Genomic DNA, 24893 nt, shown 5'->3' with positions numbered 1-24893 from the left:
TTCGGCGAGCTACCCATCCGTGCGGGTATTCTGTGATACCAACAAGAAAGGAATTTGCATTATGGCATGCCAACAGCTCACAACACGGCCCTAGTGACTTTTCTGGGGGCGGAAGCTAAGTTCGTCCCGCGTAAATAACGAGACTGATAACCTGTCTAATCTGATGGTCACTTAGAGAGTCGCTCTGACAAACCACCAGGCTTTGGAACTTATTGGGCTTAACTCAGACGTAGCTTCATGGTACACATTCAGTCAGCGGTAATCCAAGAATTGCTCATATACGCCTGTCATCGTACTATGCCCTATCATAGGGGAGCCAATGTGATTATAGAACATATTCTGCTCGAAAGGAAAAACATGCTTGAGTTTGCGACAGAGAGCGATACGGACGGTGCAAGTGGACGATTTCAAATGTAGAATCATGAAATTGCAGATCCTACTCTGACTAGGAACTCAGTGGTCGTCAGCCCCGACATGAATGATTGACCGACCAAGTCGCCCCTACCTCAGCGACAGGTGGTCTAGGCACCAAATCTTTACCAACGATACAACACGGCGCTCCCGTACCAAACCTGAACGGTAAATATCCTGGCATGAAGCTGTAGAACAGTGTTTCAAGTCTCAACGTCGCATGAGACTTTTATTCCGAGGTCGTATATACGCACATGGATTTCGGCTCGGATTTGATTCATCGATCGACTCCAGCGATTTGTCCGGCACTCAATAATTACCGACGGAAGAAAATTTGTTCGAATCACCTATTAAAACGCGGGTTGACTATTGTAGAAGTGTTTCTGATGCCGAACAATCCGTGTGTTTATGTTTCTAGGGGACGCGGTTATTTATGGCCACCAGAGAAGTGCTCGGCACTTGATCTGGCAGAGACAACAATTCTGCCTGCTCAAGAATTTTGCCCCAAATACCCGACAATAATGGAGAAAAAAGAGGTTATTGATGAAACGAAGATGATAAAAGCTTTCCGGCAATGTTATGAACAACCCATAACATAGCGCTTTTGCTGATGCAAGTGGCCAGCCAGTCTAGATCAACTAATTTCAGGCCAACCGCGGAGTCCCAAAACTACCGGTGGAATTGGCAAAGAATTATCACTCAGGCTCTATCACCTCAATTACAGCGACATGGAAATCTCACTCGATGTCGTCCGTGGAATCGCCGGGGTGTTGTAAGTGCAGTTGTGCGGAGTTGCACCTTGCAGCCGGAACTATGCTGGAAGAACTGCCACCGGCCGTACGGAACTATAAAACAAAGTCAACAGTGAGACCAATAGCTTCACAGCATCTCATCAAACTTTGACAACTTGGGATGCTCAAAGTGCGGGGTGCAGGAGAAGGAGACGGGAACGTGGCAGGCAAGGCAGGGTTAGCGGCCTCGGTCGTCCACAATCGGCGAACTACACGACAGGGGCCCGCCCATCGTTTCCTGTTTGGACCCGAGTGCTGATTCTTCCGCCAGTCTCATTCGACAATCCCGCGGGATCATAGGCCGAAGCCGTGTTCAATACTTGCCAGCTCCTCGTCCAGAAATATCACGACGGCCGAAATGCGCCGGGGCCGGCGAGATCCTCCCGAAACATCCAGCAGTTTTTGGCGTTCGCTACACCCTCAGTGATGGAAAGTGAGCCCAATATAAATAAGCCCTCGGGCAACGCCCGTGCAAATTCGCCCTGCGCTACCATCTCGAGCCGCACCTTGGATTCATCAAGGGCTTCAAACCAGACGGAATGATCCTCTCACGTCGTGTGCGGCAGGCTTTTGCCGCTTTGGTCCTTTCCGCCTCTCTCTGCTCGGCCGAGTGCTGGAGGGATACCCCATGCGATGGGCCGACATCCGCGTCGTTCACGGGCCCCTGGGACGAGTACAACTACGCACCAAGCTCCCGGAACGTGACCCCCAAACACGTTCTGTCCCTGCCAAAGGGCGACGTCATCTCCGATTTCGAGACTCCGCTGGCCCTCTCAAGCCAGAGCGACGGCATCGTGCTCGACTTCGGCGTTGAGGTCGGCGGCATCGTCTCCATCGAGTACCAGCTCTCGGGCTCCGGCAACGCCAGCCTGGGCCTGGCGTTCACCGAGGCCAAGAACTACATCGGGCGCAAGTCGGACAACTCCAACGGCGGGTCCGGCCAGGACGGCGCCCTGGCGCACGGCATCACCTCCCGGGAGCCCGGGACCTACGTCATGCCCGACCCCAAGATGCGCGGCGGCTTCCGCTACCTCACGCTGTTCCTCACCGCCCTGGACGGCGCGTCCAACGCGACCCTGGAGATCCGCGGCGTCAGCCTGGAGATCAGCTTCCAGCCGACGTGGCCCGACCTGCGGGCCTACCAGGGCTACTTCCACTCCAGCGAGGAGCTGCTCAACAGGATCTGGTACAGCGGCGCCTACACCGTGCAGACCAACTCCGTCCCGGGCAGGACGGGCCGGGTCTCGGCGTCCAGTTCGCGCACCGGCTGGCAGAACGACGCGTACATCGGCCCCGGCAACACCGTCCTCCTCGACGGGGCGAAACGCGATCGCTGGGTCTGGATCGGGGACATGGGGACCGCGGTGCCGACTGCGTTTGTCAGCACCGGTGATTTGGAGAGCACGAAGAACGCGCTCCTCGCCATCTACAACTACCAAGTAGGCGCTCAATGGGCACATATCCAAGAGAGAAGCAATGCTGACCTGGCAACTAAACAGTCGGACGACGGAACCCTGCCCAAAGCGGGACCTCCTTACCTCTCCAAAGACAGCGACAGTAGGTCTTTCTTGCTCTACATGTAGTCACGTAGATGTTGATTGCATTCCCTGACGCCGCTTGACCTAGCCTACCACCTGTGGACTCTTGTGGGAACGTACAACTACTTCCTGTACACCGGCGACGTGGAATTCCTCGGCTCGATCTGGCCAAAGTACGTGAAGGCCATGGGTCTCAGCAAGAGCAAGATCTCCGCAAGGGGCATCATGAACGTCACCGGCGCCGCGGACTGGGGCCGCTGGACGTACTCCAACGAGCGCAGCTCGGCGAGCATGCTGTGAGTCCGCCCGCCCATCTCCGTTAGACAGGGGGAACGCGGCGAAGACGCTGATGCCTCCACAGGTTGTATCGTGCGCTGCGGACGGGCGTCGACGTGGCGGGCTGGGCGCCGCAGCTCGCCAACGCCAGCAGCAACCGCCGTGCGTGGCTGGACAGCGCGGCCGAGCTCCAAACCGCCATCATGGCGGAGCTATGGGACGCGGACAAAGGCGCCTTCAAGGAGAGCCCCGACGACACGTCGCTGTACCCCCAGGACGCCAACAGCATGGCCGTGGCCTTCGGCGTCGTGGCCGCGGGCGGCGACGAGGCGCAGCGCATCTCGGACTATCTCGCGTCCAACTGGACGCCGATCGGCCCGCACTGCCCGGAGCTCAAGAACAACGTGTCGCCCTTCATCTCCAGCATCGAGCTCACGACCCACTTCCGGGCCGGGCGGGCGGACCGGGGCCTGCAGCTCATCCGGGACGCGTGGGGCTGGTACATTAACCACCCGAACGGCACGCAGTCGACGGTGGTGGAGGGGTACCTCGTCGACGGCAGCTGGGCCTATCGGGGGGACCGGGGGTACCGGAACGACCCGACCTACGTCTCGCACGCGCACGGCTGGAGCAGCGGGCCGACGTCGGCCATGACGGAGTACCTCGTCGGCCTGCGCGTCACCAAGCCCGGCGGGCAGGAGTGGCAGCTCAAGCCCGTGCTGGGCGAGCTCGCCGGGGTCGAGGCAGGCTTCACGACGGCCCTGGGGAAGTTCTCGGCCAAGTTCGCCGTGAGCGGGGGGAAGGCCGTCGTGGAGTGGGATGCGCCGGCCGGCACCCGGGGGTACCTCGTGCTGCCGGGGCAGAAGTCGCGCTGGGTCGAGGGCGGAACGGGCAACGCGACGGCCACTGTCCGAGGGATTCAAGCTGGTTGATATAGAACCCGATGAAGAGCATGTTGCGCCTGGCTATCTGCGGCTTTGGGTACTGTAACACCAGTTCTTGCTCGCGGCAGCATCACATTTTGAATACTTGATGTGCCGTCATCCTCGCTTCTGAACCATATGCTTTGCATTATTGCGTTGAAGACATGCTGCAGTTGAACATTGTGCACACGGAACGTAGTTTAAAACTCACATCCATATGGAAAAACCCCGCCCATTGAAACCCGAAAAAACATCTTCAACCCCCCAAAACCATCAACACCTGAAGAGCAATCACTTATGGCCATGCACGGGCCTGGTCTGGTAAAGCTCCTCGAGGTACCGCTCCTCCTCGTCCGTCAGGGTCTTGCCAGCCACGCCGACGGTTGCGTCGATCCTCTCGACGATGTTGAGCCCGACGGCGGGGCTCGTGATGCGCCTGCTGATCCACGCGAGCGCGACGTGGGCCATCGGCCAGCCGCGCTTCGCGCCGCCCAGGGGATCAGGCCGACGCCCGTTGGAGAGGGAGGGTATCAAAAGTGGACAATGTCAAAGTCATAGGGCAGGGTAGCTTTGTGCTATTCACGGTGTCTGATATTATGCTGTACTGGGCAACGAATATGGAGGAGGGCACCGGCTGGAAAGACTGGAGATGATTGAGGGAATCGTAGGGACGACCGAGAGCCTATAAAACTCCATGCCCGGTGAACGCTCACCCATTGGAAAACAACTCCGCTGGTATTGCGGTTCCGCGGGATGTAAACCGTCGGAATGTGCGTCCGCGAGGACGTCTACATCGCGCCCCTCGAAACTCCACCGGCGGCGTGTGCCCCGCGGGACAGACGCATCTCGTGCATTATTACATGCGGAAAGGGCCGGAGTTGGACATGTCGCTCGAAGCAATCTACAGAGTGCACAACGCCCTCGGTCGGGTTACAATCCCATCATCTTATCAACGAGCGAAAAGACAACACCCTCTCGGTTCGCCAGGTCCCGTCACTGAATTTCATGAGCCGGCTGCAAAACGCCCCGTCCCTGCAGATGGGCTGCGGCGCAACGGGGACACACCAACCCGAAAGGCGGGATGCCACCCGCGTCTGGTACGACGGGCGGGCAGGGCAGGGCAAAGGAAAGCAGGAACGCGGCGAGGGGGCACGCCGAAGATGGGAAAAGAACCAATCCAGCCTCCTAGGAGCCTCGTATCCGAAAACTCGTACGCACAAAAAAGCCACCCCCCCTCCCTCCTCTCAGCCGCCCACGCGGAGTTTATGCACGGCCAACCAAGACAAAACCCGGGACGCGCGGACTCGGAGACCGAAGGAGACCGCATCGACACGACGGGCGACCAACAAGGAACCCCAACAAGACGGAGGGCGCATCAATCTGCAGAGCAGGAAAACAAAACACAACGAGGGGGGGCAGAAACCGAGCCTCGTCGAATACCTACCGCCTCCCGCAACGCAGATGCTGGCTCTGCGTCCCCAAACACACCAATGCGAGTCGTCGGCGTCGGATGGCGACCGAGCCAAGGCGCCCGTTCGCATGCCGAACCGGCGACTTTTCTCCTTCTTCTGCCTCTCTTCCTGCTTTTGGTTGTAAGAATTCGGGCCAAACACCACGCCCATCGGCCGTTCCTCCCCTTCGTCTCTTGTCTAGACTGAGCCGCGCGGCATGGGAGAAGGGGGGGAAAACGCCTGCGTACGCCCTCCTTTTTTGCGAAATAACCTCACGCCCCCGACTCCTACCCGTGGCCACCCGCCGAGCAGCTTTGCCCGAAAAGAGCCGTGTAAACGCAATATCATGGAGGGGATGGCAGGGTAGAGGGGAGAAGAGAAAAAGAGAAAAAGAGACGGAAAAAAAAAACGTAGAAAATAGACAGCCAGACACACACACACACCCCCGTCCCGGCCAACACCGAAATATGGAAACCATCTCGCAGTTTATTCGTATCGTGCACTTGCACTCCCACCCGACCAGCATCGCCAGCCTCCGTTCCAACTCTCATCCGGATGCGTTCTGTTTTGCGAAAGTATAAATATGAGAAAAACAATGCAGCAAACAGAACGAGGGAAGACCAGGCACGTAAAAATAAAACAACAAGGGGAGAAAACAAAGGGTGAGCCGAATTAAGCCGAATTATGTTGAGGAATATCAGAATGTAGACGATGAAGAGTCATGGAAATAACCTTTTTTCCCCTCGCCTTCCTCTTTTTTTTCCCTTCCGGGGTGACCGTACTGGGGATGGGGGTTGGAATACACTGGGTAGTGTAGAAGGAATGTGTGGCGCTAACATGCGTTGAGGAAAAAAGATGGATTCGGGAATATTTTAAGCGTCAATTTAAATCAATCTCGCTATTTTAACGTTCCCGAAACTTAGAAGAGGGTTTAAATAAAAAAGGAAAGAAGAATATTCTCCTAATTAAGTGCCCACCCGACTCGTGACATCACCTCCTCGCACCATGATCCCCCCCTGTAAGTCAACCCCTGGCGAGTGTGGTGTAGCGTGTGTACGGCCCAAAAGAACCGGCCGCCCTCCCCTCCCCCCTCCCAGAACCGTCGCAGCATCCCGGTCTACTTAGTCTTCCCGTCCCAACTCCGGGATGACTTGAAACGCACCTCGACTCCTCCACCAAAGGAATTAACACTACTACCAGGGAAAAGGGAAGACAAGACAAAAAACCCCGACAGGGCACATCTGACGTTTCACCAACCCGAAAGAAGGGACCCTGGGGAGGGGAGGGCAGGAGAGCTCTGGTCTGCCCCGAAAAAATACCGGTAACCAACCCTGGTCCCCTTTATTCTCTTTTGCCTTGCCGCTGCTGCATGAACCGTCTCGGTTCGACGAGACGAGACTTCCAACGTCGACTCGTACGCAGATCAGACGCCGCAGCTTTGGCCGCCCCTCGCACCCTCGCACCCACCCACACAAAACCCGTCCATGGCGGCCTTCGGCGGATGGCCGTCAACGGCCAGCCCAGCTCCCCGTATACTCCTGCCACCCCGACTTTTTTTCTTTTTGACGGCGGGTGCACAGGAGGATCGGCCCCGGTTCAACCCAACTTGGCCCGTATCGTATCTGATGAGATGGGTAACAATAGACTTGTCATCTGTTGCCCCAAGTCTTCGTCCCCCCCACCCTCCACCACACCTAACTAAACAAATGTCACTGCGCAAGGTTCAAAAAATAATCAAAGGGGCAAAAGTGTCAAAGTGCACTCTCTAGCTGGAATTGTGTCTTCCATTTCTTTCCAATCCATGCTGCGTATCCCGTCAACGGAAAAGACAACTCCCTCTAAATGTACAAAAAGGCGAGATCATAAAGGTTTCGTCGGTGGGGGGGTGTGAGGTTGAGGGGGACATTAGAACAATAATATAGAGGGGGAGGGGATTTGCCAAATGTTGTCGTTGATGTTGTGTGGTATCGGAGCACGGAGCGCTGGTTTTTCATCAGACAAAGGAGAACACGAAAAACCATCACGCCCGGCCGCTCGTCTAGTAACCTTCCGCCCCGTCGCGTGAATAACAACCAAAAGAAAAAGCACCATCACACTTTTGGTGACCAAAAGAAATTCGTCCCAAAACACAGAACTTGTCGTGGTAGGCCCCGGTGTCGTGTGCGCCTGCCTTCTCCCAGAGGGTTTCCTCGGCTGTTTGTCCTTCGAGGAAGAGGATTACGAGAGCTCCTGGATGCAGGCCTGGACCTGGGCATCACAGTCGGCCGTGGAAGCCCCGTTCAGCTTTCCACCGTTGAGAGCGTCGAAGCACCCGTTCCGTTGGATATCGCAAGCGCGCTGGACGGCATTGGCCTTGGAGACGAACGAGTTGCCGTTGACGGAGAAGGGCCGGTTGCTATCGCCAGAGTTCGAGACCGCCGGGGCCGAGATTCCGCCGATAGCATTCGACGTCGCGCCTCCTTTTCCGGATCCGGAGTTGGAGGAGCCTCCGCCTTGGGTCGGCGCCGCTGCCGCCTGGTCTACCGTGGGAGTTGCCGACGCCTTCGAGTTACTGGCGGCGTCCCCGTCCTGGCCGGACGTGTTAGCATTTGGAGTCTCCTGTGCATTTCCGGTCTGGGATTGTGTTGTGGCCGATCCAGGGTTTGCGTTTCCAGGGAATTGAGGGAACTGAGGGAACTGGGAGTTGGGAAATCCTTGAGGGGGGTTCTGAGGTGTTGCTTGAGCATTACCTTGACCGGCGCCTCGGCCCGCACCGGCAGCAGCTCCGCGGCCACCACCTTGTTTGCCAGCGTTCTGCTTACCTCCGTCTACAAATCGGTTAGCTGCCATGGGCCGTGTTTGGAAGTAGACTACTCACTCTGGGCCTGGTTGTTTTGGTTCTGGTTTTGCTGGTTCTGGTTTTGCTGGTTCTGGTTTTGTTGGTTTTGGTTGTTCTGGTTGTTTTGGTTGTCTTGGCTCTGGTCAGTGCCGACTCAATGGAAGAGGGGAATACTAGTCCAAGCTTGGCGGCGTGACTTACTTTGGTTGTTGTTGTTGTTGTTATTGTTGTTGTTGTTGTTGCCACCAACGGTAAACTTGTTACAATCATCTTGGGCACCACGCTGAGCGACGGGCATCAGAACAGGCTGGTGGTTGGAAGCACTGGACATGGTGCAGACACGGTAGTTTCCGGCGGGGAGTCCTCCAGTAACAGTGGCCTTCAGGTTTCCGTTTCCGTCGCCGTCATCGTTGATTCCCTTGAAGAAGACGAACTTGGAGGCATCCAGGGGAGTGGCGGGAGTCAGGGAGTTGCCCATGTCCTGGACCGTCACGTGGACGTGACCGACAATCTTACCATTGCTGAGGTCCTGGGGGGCCGAGTAGTAGGTGGACTGCGCGTCGGTGAAGGAGCCCGCTTGCAGGTTGTTGACCTTCAGCTCGACATCAAAGTCCTGGTTGGCCGCGATGTTGCCATTGTGAGGCGGGTTCTGAATGACGGTGGAGACCATGGCGTTTTGAGAGGGAATCTTGCCCATGGGAATACCGTTGCAGGATCCTCCCGTCTTTTGCTCGCCGTCAGTCAGGGTCGAGCCGGAGCAGAAGTTGATGAAGTTGGCTTGGTCCCTGCGCCAGCATGTTAGCACCTCTGGAGTGCCCCGGAAGGCATTGTGTACTCACGTGGCCGAGTTGGCCTGTTGGGCATTGGGCTGTCCGGCCTGCTGCGAACCCTTCTGCACCGCGTTCGTCTGCAGGCAGAGCGCGCCGTTGTTTCCGGCATTGGCGTTGTTGTTTCCAGCGTTATTGTTTCCAGCATTGTTTCCTCCACGGTTTCCACCTCGCTGCTGACGCTTTGCCAAAGCGGCGCTGAGAGGCGAGTCAATGTCCATAAAGGCGACGGAGGCGTCGGCGACGACAGCCATGCCGGCGAGGGCGGCGACGAGCTTTTGAATCTGCATCTTGTCGATAATTCGGAGGGAGTTGTCGACCAAGGGGATCTCAATAAAATACTATAATTGTCGTTCGAAGGGGGGGTTGGTGCCAGACCGAAGAGTGAAGAGTAGAATACGAAAGGAACGGTCACAGACACCTGGGATACGCAGCCGGAAAGAAATGAATGAATGAATGTGAAGGCACACTCCCAGCGTGAGGCAACAGGATGAATGGAAATAAAGGTTGGGAAGTCGAAAGGAATGATCGAATCTGAGCGCTGCTGGGGATTAAGAAGGACGAGGCGAGACAAATATGCGTTCGGTGCCAAGCTTCAAAGTCTTATATGTGCAGGGCTGCGGTAGCAGGCCGGTGCCCGCAGGACAAGGGGACAAGACAAGGGGGGTGGTGTCGTGGAGACGGAGACAGGCTCCCATGACGGCCTGGGAGGAGGAATCGTCTCCACGAGTCCAAAACGCGGCGCAGGGGAGTTTGGAGGGAGGAGGAGACGAGGGCTGACAGGAGCGAAGGAGTGCACGCCTCAAACTAGAGGCCGGGGTGCGGGCACATGGATGCTGCGCAGCATCAGATCCCCGTGCAGACGATGGCGGGCCCGGCGTGGATAACGAACCGAGGGGGGTGGGAAGCATGTTGGGCGACCTATCTGCAGTGCATGTACTCAGGTAGACCAGCTAGCGGTAAGAACAGACCAAAAGAGAGAACTGGGTAGCATCTGTCTGACGAGATGGTATGCGACAGTTGGCTGGCAAGGGGAGGCACCTCGGTTGGGGGACGAGGGACGACAAGATGGAGATCTGAGCTCTGCAGGGGTTTCCTGAGTAAAGGATGGGACGGCGACAGCGACGGCGACGGAGGTGGATGTTGGTCAGAGGCGTAAAAAGAGAGGACGGACGAGGTACGGACGAGCAGGGGGAGGGGGGTGGGGGTGGTCAAAGTGGGTGGAGCCGGTGGACGTTCATGACGGACAGGTACCGACTCAACAGTCAACAGGATGGATGGATGGATGGCAGGCAGGTACGGAGCAGCAACGGGACGAGGTGGAAGGGCAGGTGCAGTCGAGAGTCTGTGGCAGGTTAGGCGTGGGCGTGGGCGAGCAAGTACACCACGTATTGGCAGGGGAAGGAGGCGAGTTGCTGCTACTGCCAGGGCCCGTCCGGTCGTGGCTGCCCATGGCTGATGCGGCTCCAGTCGTCGCAGAATGGGGTCACGGAGCCCCCACATGGTCCCGGCGCGGCTTAGCGAGCCAATGGCGGGGTTTAACGACCGGCACATCAGGCAAATGGCGTTTCGCCCGAGGCGTCGATGAAGCGAAACGAGACACTGGACGACATTTTGCCGTCTTTTTTGGGGACCTTGCCCTGCCAGCTGTTAAGCGCGGTACCTCGACTATTCCCGTATTCCCAGTCGAGTAGAGGCACTGACCGTTACCAGCGTCACCAGCGTCACCACCACGCGCACCATTGCTGCACGCTGGCTGGTCTGCCTGTCCGAGCGCCGCCTCCTCCGCCTCCGGCGCAACAGTTTGCACACATGGTTTGCATCGAGTGCGAACTCATCGCGTCTTTGGTTGGCAGGTCTGGCAGGTCTGGCAGGTGTCTGGCGGAACCCCAGGTCGCCGGGCCGCCAGAGTAGTTCACAGCGATGCCGCGATGCCGCCATGCCGCCATTCCCGCCGAGACCATGACAACATGACACAAACTGCAGTTCGATTTGGCGCAATTGAGCCCTGAGTCGCCATGGGGTTTAGCACCTCATGCTAAGCCTTTGGTATCGGCCGTGATTTGCTTCCGGGCGCTGGTCTGCTGCCCTCGGGCCTGAATTTGACGCCCACCCCGACTGGGGCGGCGCGGATACCCGATGCCGCGATACCACACATCGTCATGTTGGCAAAGGCGAGTTTTGATTGACGTTACCACTTGGTGATCTCTGAGCCGTGCTGTACCTCTCTCTCCTTTCTTTTCTGTGGTGCTCTGCGGGTACCGGCGACACGAGAGCGGTCTCAAGCTTGGCCGGGACAAAAGCGGCAAATGGATGATTGGTATCGGACCGTTCTGGACGGGCGAGACATGCCGCGCTAGTGTGACGGCCGCACGACTGCACCACATGGTAACAGGTAACAGGTACCAGCAAGCAACCGTCGTTCATCCGCATTGCAGTGGAAGCGCCCGTCAAAATTCTGGCGAGCGAGCTGCAACGCATCACCATCTCCACCGCGTTTCGTTCCACACACAAAGGTTGCTTCTATGGGTTCCGTCCCTCAGCCAAGCCAAAAACTGTGTATCGTGTGCTTGGTTGGCATCGCGGAGCAATGCCTGGGCATAGTTTGCCGGGCAAGCTCGGGGATGCCTACAATCATTCGGCTGAAGCAGCAGGAAGGGGGAGGGGGGGGAGGGGGGACGGAGCCGGAGAGGATGCGGAGCTACACTGTGCAGTTTCTACCTAGTCTGCAGAACACCGAAGCACGCGAAAAGCTGCAGCTTTGCATTTGTTGCTGGGTCCGAATGTGGAGCGTTGAGAGCTGCCAGAAGTGATGTGATGGCATCAAATGACCAGGAAACCTAATCTTTCGCTCGGTAAGTTCGGATGGCGGCGGCACCCCTGGGACGACAGGTTGCTGTGCCGCTGGCTATCCGTTTGAGAAAAGAGGGCGAGTAACAAGGAGTCCAAGGGTGTGGGAGGGACCTTTTTTTTCCCTTTCTCTCTCTCTCTCTCTCTATCTTTTTCTCTCTATTTTTTCCCTGTCTTTTTCTCCCCCTCTCTCTCTCCCTCTTTGGGTGTGGTGTGGTTGGAGCGCCAGCGGTGATTTACCTCCCGTCAAACACTGAGAGCCAAGGAATTAGATGCCCGGGTCCAGGACAAGCGAGAGGGTATAGCACGGGAAACCTCCTTCCACCACCGACACCATGTCATGCCTGCCCTGTTGAGTGGAGATGCGAACTTTTGTGTGTGTGCTTATCTCCTCGCCTCCCTCCCTTCTCTCCTGTTCCCAGGGGGGTGCCAGGTGCAGGTTTAACACTCGGTACCTGCAGCGGCCCAAGACCCGCGGAGATCCCATGGCCCCACTCTGATGGACGAAACAGGAATAGCCAACAATTCCACGCCTCCCCCCCTCTCTTTTACCACTTTTAAGGTTGTCCTTAGCATCCCGTCCGCTAAGACCCGCCCCGCCTTGCAGCCCTGGACGAGGAGGAGACAGGCAGGGGCCATTGTGGAGTCGGGTTCCTTGTCTACGGCGCTGCTTCGCCCCGAGCGACCCCGTGTCCACCCCCGTGTGTCTGTCTCTGGACTGGCAACGCCGCCGCCCTCTTCCCCCTTCGCCATTGGATGGCTGGCCTGTTCTGCATGAGCCACCCAAGGGCAAAGGTTAATCTGATCTTCCTCATGCCCCCCCCAACGGCGAAAAGATGCTTATCCATGAGATGACCGTTTCGGTTGTCATCTGGTCTGCTGTACTATTATGCTGATGTCGATGCGTCGCCGTTGAGTCAACAAACTTTCCTTTTTGGGCTGTTTCTTATTACGAATTGGTTCTATCAACGAACCGAGTTTAATGCTATTGATCACCCACAATACCTGGCTTGCCTTGCGTCGTTTGCTCATGGCAGATTCCCACTGTTCTGTCGCCGTTGTCGTGGACGACTGCATGGAGCACTGTATGGGCCCGGGCTGACTTCTCGCCGACAGCATTCGGATTCAGCCGGCATCAGGTACGAGAATGGCTGTGTCCCTCCAACCAACGGCTCTACGGCTCGCTTCTGGCAACTCCATTGCAAATGATCATCTCGCGAAACCAAAAATTTCCACCAAAACGTCAAATACCCGGAACGACGGCAAACACATCCCCCATGTTCGTCTCACCCCTTCCGCGATCCCGCTCACGAGCAGATTGACCTCCTCAGATGCACCATAAATCAATTAAAGGGCTGGTCATCAAGTCTCCCTGTTGGCTAGGTCCGCCGTACCTTGGGGGGCTTGTTGGCACCGACCCCTGTCAGGAACCTCCACCTCTCCGCCAAGGAAGCGCACCATTCTGCGACACGAGGCTGAGTTTGAAGCCTGTGCCAAAGACTCAATGGTGAAACAGGTTCACCTCAACTCCCGCCTATTTTGTCCCCCAAGTCAATCGGCACAACCCAGCTCCATCTTCACGCGCAGGCATCCTTCTCGGGTTCGTCCTGCAAACCCATCTTTCATCCCAGCTCGGATAGACGAGTTGAAACTCGTCAGATGTCGGAGAAGCAAACGTCTCCCGCCCTACCGTGGTATTCTGTCGCCGCCCGCTGCGCTCCCCAGCAGCAAAGAGCCGTCATCGCAACCTTGAGATGTAGAAGCCGTGCCAATCCCGTTCGGCCTCATGCCATGCGCTTCCATCCGCGCCCAATTGTCTTTGACTGATTGCTCCTCCTGCTGCACTCGGACCCCCGGCAAGGCCTGTCATCGCCCTCGCTTTGTCAGACGTCACCTATCATCCCAAATGCTGCACGGCAGTGTCCCGGCTAGACCTGAATGCTTTCCTCGGGGTAGATTCCAAATTCTCCACTGCAGATACGTCGAGGTCACGCCACTTTCTCAGGAGCAGGAAACGTTTGCCGACTACGCCTCTGGGAAACATTCTTCCATGATAATCAAACTGGGACAGCCCATCGAACTCGTTCTTTGATGGGAATCCGGCCAAGACTACGACACGCCCGGCGTGATCAGCCCCATCCGCAACACCGGGTGCCGTCTTCTGTCAACGGTGCTCAGTCTGTGAGTCGCCGCGTGGAAGCTCTCGTGAGTTTTGACAGTACGACATTGCGACATTCAATGTGCATACTTGGACTCTTGGCAGACCATCATAGAACTTTGTTCCTATCGGCCAGGCATTCTACGTTGTGCACTGCAAGGGCAAATGTGAACACAAATCAGACACGCCCCCCCAAAATAGGCCAAGCTTTGGCCGCGTCAGAAGACGTTTCCCAGGGCGGGATAAACGAGGATATTCTACAGAAACTCGGGAGAGCAAACGACGTAACATGCTTGGCGTCTCATCTTACAATTCCTCCATGCCCATGTCGGCGTCTTTTGCCTGGTACGCTGCCGCGATCAGGTCCAGCCAAGCGGCCATTCTAACTCCCGCGCGGGCGACTTGGAGCTCAATCACCGGTGCCGCTTTCTGGAAGTACTCGCCACCGAGTTCCTGCCCGACGATCGCACGCGGGCCCTCTGGCAGCACTGTGGAACGGCCAAAGTCAGTTTCGACATCACCTCTCCGGTTTGTGGGGGGACGCCTTGGCTCGGGGATCGACATACCATGGGTACAGATGTAAGCGTTTCCTTCTCTCGCCCAGTGCAAACCTGTCGCGTTCACGTCGTTGAAGTCCAGACTCTTGAGCCATTCGCCCTTTTGGTCGGCAAACTTTCCGGTCTTGATCTCGTCCGCAAGCTCGTCCGCCCATCGTCTGGCGTTATCGTAGGGCTTCCGGCGTGCTCCCCCGATCAGCTTCTCGGCGATGGAGCTGTCCCAGACGTGGTGCAGGTTGTACTCGGAACCATGCCACTTGACATGGATGCCATTGCCTCCTCGAGCCACGTCTTCATCGTGCAGCGGCTGGTGGATGTCACCGATGAAGTGCACGACGAACCTCACAGCCTGGTTACGCTCCCAGCCACTCAGCGTCGGGTCCAGAGACCGAGCGGTGTAGTTTGCGAGCGCGGTGACGACGCAGCCCTGCTCCTTGCAGTCTCGCTCGAGGTCAACGCCGCAGTACTCGGGCGGGTTGTCTTTGGCGTCGATGAAATGGAAGGGCCCCGTGAAGTGGCCCCATTTCGTGTACCGGATCGTGTCGGCCCATGTCGCGACTCCGGCCAGGTAGTGCTCGGAGTCGTTTCGCAGGAGGTCTTGGAAGAAGGCCTCGGTCGTGTTGGCGACGAAGTGGCTCGCCAGATATGCAGTCGCGATGTGCCCCAGGCCTGGAGGGTTTGGTTCAGTCAGCAGCGGTGCTTCATTCGTGGCTTGTGTTTTGCGGTTCCAATGCTAACACAAGATTGATGATAGGAGCGAAGGTACTTACTTCCCCACGCCAGAACTCCGGGCAGAGATGCGCCGAGCAGCGCGACGGTGCTCGAGAGCTTCATGGTGGCTTGTACTCTCAAATCACGGGCGGCAGCAAGCTTGATCCTGTTGCGGCTGTACACTAGCTTCTAACACTTTGCAGTTCCGGTCGCGCAAATATTTCTAAATGATGGCAAACACAGGTACACATACACACACACAGAGTTCTAAGACGGGACGGACGCGAGCTTAAATGGGATCTCGACGCGTGGTCGAGTCACCGGACTGGAGACCGGGGCGATGCAGGCGGCCGCCAACCCACGTCAACGTCAACACGGGCTGACTGGCGCTGTGCGGGCCGTTGTGCAGGCCCCCGGCCGAGTTAGTGTTGGCCGAGGAACGGAACCCATCCACACCCGCATCAGCATCAGCCACAGGCGGCGAATCATGGCGGTGCGCGGGAGAGCCACGTGAAACACCATGGGAGAGATGCTGACGATCGGTGCATGTCCGGTGACCACTCGAACGCCGAGTTCCCCTGTGCCATTCGCGATTGGTGTGGCTCCTTTTTAAACTCGGATGATGGCTTATGCAACACGTGCATTCAGACATGTAATCTGGCCCAGCGAGCAGTTCATCTCTCGATGCAGGCCTTGTAGGGAGGAGGAGGAGCAGCTGCGTTACCTGTGGGAATTATGTAAGCCCAGCTCCTCAGCTATTGCAAAGTATGACAAAACGAGGCCTTCCCATTGGCGCAGCGGGCTCAGCTTGAGTGTCGGGCAGCCCCTCCGATAAAGGACGCCTAGAGGCGGTCCAACCCACGCTGCCCGCCTTTCGTTCAGGTTTTGTTGGAGCCAACCATGTCAGAGACCCCCACTAATTACCCCCTCGGGCGCCGTCTGCGTCTCCCACAGGCCACCGCCAAGGTTTTTCTCGTCCATTGGTTATGTCATGCAGGGTCCTCTTATCGGATGCGGTCAGCGATAAGAGATACGGCGCGGAAAAGACAGTGGTGGGTGTGGATTGGACGGGGGACCGCCTATCAATTCCTTTTGCTGCGTGACTCTGTCTCTCTTTCTTGACTAGAACCATTCCCATCCCACTTGACCAACTCCCAGCCCACCTGACCGAGGAAGCGAACGGTAAAAAATAGAGAGCAAAACTCGGCCGCGGCTCTTGTCTTTCCCCCTCCACCATCCCTCGTGCAGAACGTCGCTCCAAACCCTTCAATTCGCATCGGCCGGTTCAGATCAACATGGCTTCTTTCGCGGTTACGGCCGCCTACGCCGCCTTATCGCAGACCCCCAAAGTCGAAGATGCCCTGTCGGGGATCTTTGGCAGCATCAGCTTGACCGCGTGGATATGCCTCCTCGTACGTTTTTCTCTCCCCCCCTCCCCTCGGGCGCTGCAGAGAGACGAGCACGCGACCAGAGAGTCGTCTTGCAATCTCTTGCTTAGCTGTCGTTTGTACTGATTTTCTCTCTTCCGTGTTCTAGCTCCCGCAGCTCCTCACCAATTACAAGTCGCAAAGCGCCGATGGCCTGTCCATGGGCTTCCTGATTATCTGGTTAATCGGCGACGTGACCAACCTTCTAGGTGCGTAAACCTCCAGTTCGCGACCCTTTCACTCGCTCTGGGTTTTCCCGGTGCCTCTCTTTTTTTACTACCGCCCGTAATGGATTTGCTTTTTCTCCCCCGCCTCTGAGGAGAATGCGCCTTTCGCCGAAAATTTCTCTCCCAAACACCAAGCCAACTAGAAGCGCCCATGGCGCGTGCTTTTTTTCCTCCTCCCGGCTAACTCTAAACCAAAATAACAGGCGCCCTCTTCACCCACCTCGCCCCGACGGCAGTTGCCCTCGCGAGCTACTTCTGCTTCGCCGACCTCGTCCTCATCGGCCAATGCGTCTACTACAACACCAAGAACGCGCGCCGCGCCTCCCGCCGACGTAGCTCCGCCGCCCCGGCCACGGACGCCGCCACCACCGAAGCCACGGAGGATGAGCCGCTGCTCGGCCGCCGCCGGAGCTCCTCCGCCGCGGGCCTGCCGGGCTCGCAGCGCCGCCAGGGCCTGCACAACGAGACCTCGCTGGACCCGCTGCGCAAGATGGTCACGGGCGAGGATTCGACCCCGGACAGCAGCCCCTGGCTGCACAACACTCTGAGCATCCTCGCCGTGTACCTCGTCGGCGCGACCGGCTGGTTCCTCTCGTACAAGGCCGGCGCGTGGGACTCGCCCGACGCCGGCACGCCCGACGAGGCCACGGGCGGCGCCTACGAGCGCGTGGGCTTGGTGCTGGGCTACTTCAGCGCCGTGTGCTACCTCTGCGCGCGCATCCCCCAGATCATCAAGAACTACCGCGACAAGTCGTGCGAGGGCCTCGCGCTGCTCTTCTTCCTCCTCTCGCTCACCGGCAACCTCACCTACGGCGCCAGCCTGGTCGCCTTCAAGCAGGACCGGGACTACCTCCTCAACGCCCTCCCCTGGCTCCTGGGGTCCCTGGGCACCATCGCCGAGGACTTTGTCATCTTTGCGCAGTTCCACCTCTACGCGCCCCGCCAGGAGGCCAAGCAGGACGATCAGGCATAAAGGGGAGGAAGACGGGAAGGGGAAGGGAGGTGTCTCTCTAAGCCCTTCCCACGTTGCCCCTGATAGGGGTCATGGCTTGTCACGGGTTACGGTACCGATGCATGCGTCTTTTGAAAAGGATGACTAGATGAGACCAAACACTTGAAGCTAAAGTTTGTTCTTGTTGTTTTTTTGTTTTTTTGGCTTTGGATATTGCATTAAATTGGGGAGACCGGGTGGAGGTGGATGTTGGGTGTACTATCACGGCTTGCATTTTCTCGGCGTTTTTATGGTCATGATTACACATGATACACGTGGTTGGTCCGTCCGTCTGTACGGGGGCCCCCGGTAGTTTGCCAACTTACCATCACGATGGCATTTTTATAATGATAGCTGGTATTTTTTTATTCAGCTGGGGCTTTTCCGTGTTTTGATCGAATCACGGCAAAAAGAGGCTTGCTTGATAGATGATGGGGGTGGTGATGGTGGTGGTTGGCCACCACCAGCATTGAATGAACTTCGTTACTCAATTTCCTTTCGCTGCCTCCCCCCACGGCCGAATGTCGTGTTACCGTCGCCATCGTCCTCGATCTGCGCCGCTGATTGGCGGCTCTTACACCGAAAAGTTGAGTGTTACCTGAGGCTGAGTGTTGCTCGAGGTTGGGTCATGATGACTGGCCAATCAGAAGTGCAGTTGGTGACATTGAGGCAGATTGAAGCGTAAGCAAGCGCAAGTTGTCATCCCCTGCACCATACCGATCGATGTCCTCTTGTTCCCTGGAGGGCGACAAAAAATGCAGTGAATCATCGGCCGTAGGTACACATCCCCTGTTCAGAACTTCTAATAATCAAGGTCTGTTTTTAGACGTCGAGTACAAGTGACACACAGTCCTCCTCCCAGCTGGAGCCGTTCTGGTTCTGGCAGAGGAAAACATCTAGATTGTTTTCCGGGCAGGATTATTCTCTTATGTATACATATTATTGACAATTACCTTTCAATTGAGGTCCCGCTACTCAAGGTGATTCGTTGTCGTGCTTGGAGGACCGTAGCTGGTGGGCCGTTTTCTCGTCCAAAACGGGACCCATCTGTCCCCGACCCGACCAAAAGGATTGCACGAGAATACCAAAAAACATACAACACCAGGTATTCGCTGGTCGTCACCGACCCAACTACTAATCCGGCCCTCATTGGCTTATCTATGGGAGAGCGGACGGGATCCCGAGTTTTCCAATGGGTATGGTCGTATGTGGTAGAACATTGCCGTAGGACGGGTTATAATGGCAGAGCCATCGGGAGGGTGTGGGATTATTGGAAAGCACAACACCGGGGTCCGTTCGAATCATTCTGTTAAAGTACCTAGTGGACAGTGGTGGCTTCGACAAAAGCCTTTTGTGTTTATTGGTAGTTGTTCATTGAAACGAGGGGAGCATAAATGTGAATGATTGGAACCGAAATAACGTTATTCTTTCCTAACGGGAGAGTTTGTCAATACAATGACGGATTGCCGGTCACAGAGGTGGGTTTCGTTAACATTACCAAGTGCTCAAGTTCTACATCTTTTGGGCGCGCTTTAACGCCGTTATATAGAAGGGGCAAAGGCCTGCTTGACATACTTAACAATGAACTTTGACAGCCAGGTACTGCCATCTTAAGCAGTATATAATCTTTCTCATGTAAATCCGGAAGGGCGCAAGTAAATTAACATGGTAATGCCGAATCGAAGTCTATAAGAAGAAAATACAATTGCGTGGTTCAGTGGACAGTCGCGACAAATATCTGAAGCAAATAATACGCCGGAATAAGAAGCAACGCCATGTAGATGATGTCCAAGTAGAAAATAGAACACGCCGCTAAATGATGCTGCCAGGGTTGCGCTCGTGCAAAGTTCACCAGATCTCCCGTGGGGTGGAAGACCATGCCCAGGATGTTCTTATCCTTGTCCGTGATAATGCGGAACGGGCCGGCGTCCACGCCGACGCCCCCCTTCGGCACCCCAAACCGGTTCTGGTTTGCGTAATCAAAGGTATTGGAAGGATACGCCCAGAGGACAGGCGGGGGCCCGTTGCTCGGAGGGGGGATGCCCGGGAGCGGCAACAGTCCCTGGCGCGTCTCCGCAAAGTGGTCTTCGCGGTCGTAATGAGCGTGCGGGCGGCGCGCGTTTCTAGCCTTGTTATGACTGGGTGCGGGGGCCTTGGAGATGATATTTTGGGCTTGAGCAAGCGAGATCGTCGCCGAGCCTCCAATGTTGTCTTCTCGCCGAGGTACGAAGTAGCGACTGGCCTGCATGGAGTTAGTCTCTCCAGGGATGAACAAACACACACGGTAATTAATATAGTGGCAGACATACGTTTACAATGGAATAGAAATAATCCATCGAAAAGGTCATAATAATGAAGATGTCTCTGTCGACCCTTATGGTTTACGACGCTGTACGAGCCTATTAAGCTTTCCCATCGGCCTTTGACCTCGTAACCAAACACGAATCAACATGCAGGCAGCAAATGGACTACATATCATTTTTAGAAAGTGCAAGAAATGCACTCTACATGCCTAGTACTGCATGTCTCTTCTGAGGGGCTGTGACCATCTCTAGCGCGCGGGGGGCGGTGGCTGTTAGGAATAGGCTCTTGTTATTGGCCAGTAAAGTCTCCCTGTGTCTCGCTTTGCTGGCAATCACTATGATGAAGGTTAAATTTAGAGTGCTTTTTAGACACCTTTATGCCTTACGAGGCGGGGTGCAGTAGTGAGTTACTGGTGATATTTATTGCAACCACGTTTAGGCACAGCCTTTACTGCCTTTGCCCGCTATTGGCCAGCTGGCCTATGAAAGACGGATTACTATAAGCAAGCCAGGCAGTGGCTGACTAAGTAGATCCCCTCCGGTCGGAGGGGGTTGTTAAAGTGACCACCAGGGTGGGTGGGGGAACCTGATTTCCCCAGAACCTATCCCAATGGGCCATCTCAAGGCCATGCCCTAGGAAACGTACCTCACCCCCACCCCATTCAATATGCCACCAGGCATCACTATAGGTTTACTAGGCAAAGGATCACCGTCCATTCTGTAGAGCCAATTGGTTGACATAATGCAGTCAGCACCAGTATCCTCCACCTGAGGCGATACAACAAGGCAACGTTGATAAGCAAGACCAGAAGCCTACATGAAACATGACTTTATCTTCAATATTCCATTATTATCTTGTTTGTGCAGTTCATCATGAGCAACGTTGCTGTTACGGCCCCCGCCCAAAACCCGTGGGACGAGGCATATGATCTCTTGGACCCCGATCTCAAAGCTAGTCTGGGAGGGGTTCGTAATCCAAAGGTGGATGTTCTCCAGAGGGTGCTGGACGTAGCCGAGGACAAGAAGAAGGCTTGTCTAGCCCACCCGTGGAAGTTCAAGAAGCCTGGCGGCGGAGAGATCATTATTCGCGACGTCCTAGAGAAAATCATCGTGTGGGTCGATCGTTTCAAGGCGGTCGGAGACACTGCGGTTCAGTATGATCCTGTTCATGCCGCCCTTCCCTGGGCAGGCGTCCGATTCCTGCTCCAGGCTGTTGTCAACGGTGTTGAGATATTCGGCACTCTTGTTGAAAGCCTGGAGTTGGTCTCTGGGCTGATCAGTCGGTGCGCCATTGCCGAACGTATCTACCTACCATACGCGACGTCTGCAGTACCGGGTCTTCGAAAGGCCCTGACTCGGCTCTATACTGAAGTACTCAAGCACTTGGCCAAAGCCATCCGATACTTGCGAGCTGCACGATGGAGTAAGTCAACACCGCCAGCGCTTTCATTCGATCCAGCAAATCTGACGACGCAGAACAACATCTCAAGGCCGCATTCCAATCCCCAGAGGAGTTTCAAATCGATAACGTCAAGTCATTGGAGGACACCGTTGAAAAGTACTCTAGAATGATTCTTGCGGAGAAATCATTGGGCAGCATAGAAGAGATCTCCAAAAGTCTTGAGCTCTTGAAGCGCATGGAATCTCCCATCTCACGCCTTGTTCAACGCGACCTCGCCTTCGAGCGGAGGATCGAAAAGGAAGAGAGGCTGGAGTTTCTAAAATGGCTTTCCCCCCTCGACTTCCAAGAGCAGCATAGAGAAGTAAGTTCTTTGAGGCTTCAGAACTCAGGGAAATGGGTCATGGAACACAAAGCAATGCTAAGGTGGAGGAATGCAAGCTCCTCCTCCATCATGCTGCTTCGAGGCGTGCCGGGGTCGGGTAAGTCTATGCTCGCCTCAAGGGTCATTGACTCATTGAGTGAGCAATCGACGGAGATGAGCATGGTGCAGCTGGCTTATTTCTACTGCAAGCGAAGATCTTCGGAGCCAGAACGTCAATGCCCCAGACAGATTTTAGCGAGTATTTTACGCCAGTTGACGATCGACACCAGTGGCGCCGACTCGCTTTGCCGAGAGAATATGTTTTCAGAATTCAGGCAACGCCAGGAAAAGGCCGAGAAGGACGGGTTCCGCATGGCTCCCTTGCGAATCAACGAATCACTTCGGCTTATCGAGGATGTCACGGCGGTAGACCCTGTCTTCATCGTTCTTGACGCTCTAGATGAAGTCGAAGAAGCACATCGATACGAACTGATTGAGGCTCTTACTTCGTTGATCAAAAACGCACAGAATGTCGTGAAGATTCTCATCACGAGCCGAGATGACGGCCAAATCATAAGACTTTTGGCAGAAGCAGAGACGCTCTTCATTGGCCCTTCTGAGACGAAGGAGGATATGGCGCTGTTTATTCGTCATCATATTCAGAAGAGGAAGAACGACCAGACCGGGTTCCTGAGCGACATTTCCTCCGCAGAATTCGAAAGTCAACTTTACGAACGTCTCGAGGACAAGGCCGGTGAGATGTAAGCCGCCCTTGATTTATGCCCTTCGAACAATGTTGTTTACATTTTGCAGGTTCTTGTGGGTTGAACTTCAGCTGGAACGGCTTTCGCACATTACTAATGAAGCCGATGCACTCGCCGCATTGGAGGTTCTGCCACTCGAGCTGGATACAATCTATGAGGAAGTCTTGAACAAAGTCATTGACTCTGGCGCTGCCTCATGGCGATTTGCAATGAGGGCCTTTCAGTGGCTTTTGTATGCCAAAGAGCCTCTAAGCACCGATGCCTTGCTAAGTGCCATCGCCTCGAACGACACAACAGGCGCGCGGAACGTCGACAGGACTTCACTGGAGAAAATCTGCCGCAACCTCATCACACTCGATACGGTCTCGAACAGAGTGCGCTTTTGCCATCTCACCATTCAGGAGTTTTTACTTTTAAGACCCGACTTTGCTCCCCTCGAATGCCACAGATCCATTGCCGCGAGCTGTCTCTGGACATGTTCGAACGACGCGTCTGACGAGCTCTACGCAGCGCAAGACGCCCAGGCCGAGCTGCGCAAGTACTGCGTGCTTCATTGGCCTAACCACTACGAGAACGCAGCTCCTACGACAAAAAGTATCCTATCAGATCAACTGTATAACTTTGTCTTCGAAGATGGATGCGAAGTCGGTTTGACCTTCATAGTCTGGCTCGAAGAAGCGCATTCCCTCTCTAGAGATCTTCCTCGAGGCGACCACTTGCTCAAGGCCTATGATTCCATCACCGGCGACTCCTTGACTCCTTTGTTCACCGCATGTCTCTTTGGCTTGAATGAGATCCTCGGCTACCTCGATTCACAGGAGTTTGATTGGAACCAGAAGAACAACTTAGGTCACACGGGATTGTATCTTGCTGCTGTGACGGGCCACCTCAGCACTGTCGAATACCTGATCTCTAAAGGAGCCGATGTCAACCTGAAATGTGGACATTACGGCAGTGCCATGCATGCAGCATGTTTCAGTGGTCACATTTCCATAGTAGAGAAGCTTCTAGTGCATGGTGCGGACACCAAGTGCCCTGCCGCTTTCTTTGACAATGCTTTCGATGCTGCGGTCAAAGGAGGGCAGGAAGAGATTGCAGTTCTGCTCGTCAGGAATCAACTGGAAGCCCCAGCCAGCCAGATTGAAATGGACTCAATCATGGACAAGGCCGGGTACGCCGGTTTTGTCAAAGTCGTCAACATATTTCAGCAGCTTCATCCCGACCAAAACCAAAATGGAACCGCAAAACTCATAAAAGGCGCCATTAGCCGTGGTCAGGTCTCTCATCTTCAACGGTTTCTTAAAGGACGTTCGGAGCCCAAAAACCTGTTACCACAGGATGCTGTAGCTATCGCCGCACTCCATGGGCATCTATCCATGATGATGTTCTGTATCGACCTGGGACTGGACATCGAAGCAGAGGGTCAATTTGGAACGCCTCTTCGCTCTGCGAGTCTGATGGGCCATTACAAAATTGTTCAAAGGCTACTGGACCTCGGTTCTAGAATGAGTGAGGACAAGGCACTCATCGCTGCATCCATGAAAGGACATCTCCGCAGCGTTCAGGCCTTGGCTGAGTACAAAAGGAAGGATAGGGCCAAGACCAGGCGTTATGGCCTACGCAAACCACTGGAAGTTGCAGCAGCACATGGGCATCTTCATGTACTTGATTATCTTGTCCAAGCTGGTGCCGACATCTACGATGGCCGAGTTGCACTCGATATTCTAGAGGCGGCTTCCAGCGCCGGCCATGAGAACATTGTTCTATTTCTACTCAAGAACAATCTCGTTTTTGAGGGAACACTGAGATATTTTCCACTTGGCGAGGGAGGGGAGATCAAAGTGACCAATTTCAAAGCTCTTCGGAACGCTGCCAGAAATGGCCACTTAGCAGTCATCAAACTACTCATCAAGAAGACACAGGTCGTCAAAGACAATAGTCATAAACAAGTGAACGACTTAATTGCACTTTCAGCTGAAAATGGACATCTTTCTGTTCTGGAATATCTGCTAGCCATCAGCGAAGACGAGCACTGTTCCAAGCTAATAGCTGCTGAGTCGGCTTCGGAACACAGTCAGACTGTTACGCTCCAGTGGCTACTTGGTTC

At 55.5% G+C, this 24893-nt stretch overlaps 7 protein-coding genes across 7 annotated transcripts; 4 read left to right on the top strand and 3 right to left on the bottom strand.

Moving 5' to 3' along the window:
• Positions 1 to 1741: 1741 nt before the first annotated feature.
• On the top strand, positions 1742 to 3948 carry EsH8_VIII_000909 (uncharacterized protein; the record flags this gene model as incomplete). Its single annotated transcript, XM_083269951.1, has 3 exons — positions 1742 to 2759; positions 2829 to 3036; positions 3102 to 3948. The coding sequence occupies 3 exons, from the start codon at positions 1742 to 1744 to the stop codon at positions 3946 to 3948; spliced, it is 2073 nt and encodes a 690-aa protein (XP_083129719.1).
• A 288-nt stretch (positions 3949 to 4236) lies between these two features.
• EsH8_VIII_000908 (uncharacterized protein) lies at positions 4237 to 4497 on the top strand (the record flags this gene model as incomplete). The annotated part of the gene is made up of 1 exon (XM_083269950.1): positions 4237 to 4497. One exon carries the CDS (start codon positions 4237 to 4239, stop codon positions 4495 to 4497), a length of 261 nt encoding a protein of 86 aa, XP_083129718.1.
• A 3110-nt stretch (positions 4498 to 7607) lies between these two features.
• On the bottom strand, positions 7608 to 9325 carry EsH8_VIII_000907 (uncharacterized protein; the record flags this gene model as incomplete). Its single annotated transcript, XM_083269949.1, has 4 exons — positions 7608 to 8197; positions 8248 to 8340; positions 8410 to 8993; positions 9048 to 9325. 4 exons carry the CDS (start codon positions 9323 to 9325, stop codon positions 7608 to 7610), a joined length of 1545 nt encoding a protein of 514 aa, XP_083129717.1.
• Positions 9326 to 14349: 5024 nt separating this feature from the next.
• On the bottom strand, positions 14350 to 15434 carry EsH8_VIII_000906 (phospholipase C/P1 nuclease domain-containing protein; the record flags this gene model as incomplete). Its single annotated transcript, XM_083269948.1, has 3 exons — positions 14350 to 14531; positions 14610 to 15269; positions 15371 to 15434. 3 exons carry the CDS (start codon positions 15432 to 15434, stop codon positions 14350 to 14352), a joined length of 906 nt encoding a protein of 301 aa, XP_083129716.1.
• Positions 15435 to 16606: 1172 nt separating this feature from the next.
• EsH8_VIII_000905 (PQ loop repeat-domain-containing protein) lies at positions 16607 to 17938 on the top strand (the record flags this gene model as incomplete). The annotated part of the gene is made up of 3 exons (XM_083269947.1): positions 16607 to 16723; positions 16848 to 16947; positions 17169 to 17938. 3 exons carry the CDS (start codon positions 16607 to 16609, stop codon positions 17936 to 17938), a joined length of 987 nt encoding a protein of 328 aa, XP_083129715.1.
• Positions 17939 to 19670: 1732 nt separating this feature from the next.
• EsH8_VIII_000904 (uncharacterized protein) lies at positions 19671 to 20304 on the bottom strand (the record flags this gene model as incomplete). The annotated part of the gene is made up of 2 exons (XM_083269946.1): positions 19671 to 20198; positions 20266 to 20304. The coding sequence occupies 2 exons, from the start codon at positions 20302 to 20304 to the stop codon at positions 19671 to 19673; spliced, it is 567 nt and encodes a 188-aa protein (XP_083129714.1).
• Positions 20305 to 21132: 828 nt separating this feature from the next.
• EsH8_VIII_000903 (uncharacterized protein) lies at positions 21133 to 24514 on the top strand (the record flags this gene model as incomplete). Its single annotated transcript, XM_083269945.1, has 4 exons — positions 21133 to 21682; positions 21736 to 22783; positions 22836 to 23957; positions 24376 to 24514. The coding sequence occupies 4 exons, from the start codon at positions 21133 to 21135 to the stop codon at positions 24512 to 24514; spliced, it is 2859 nt and encodes a 952-aa protein (XP_083129713.1).
• Between the last annotated feature and the right edge of the window lie 379 nt (positions 24515 to 24893).

This window comes from Colletotrichum jinshuiense, chromosome 8 (assembly GCF_051148585.1).
Source record: "Colletotrichum jinshuiense chromosome 8, complete sequence".
Classification (NCBI taxonomy): domain Eukaryota; kingdom Fungi; phylum Ascomycota; class Sordariomycetes; order Glomerellales; family Glomerellaceae; genus Colletotrichum; species Colletotrichum jinshuiense.
This window is presented reverse-complemented; position numbering and strand designations above follow the sequence as displayed.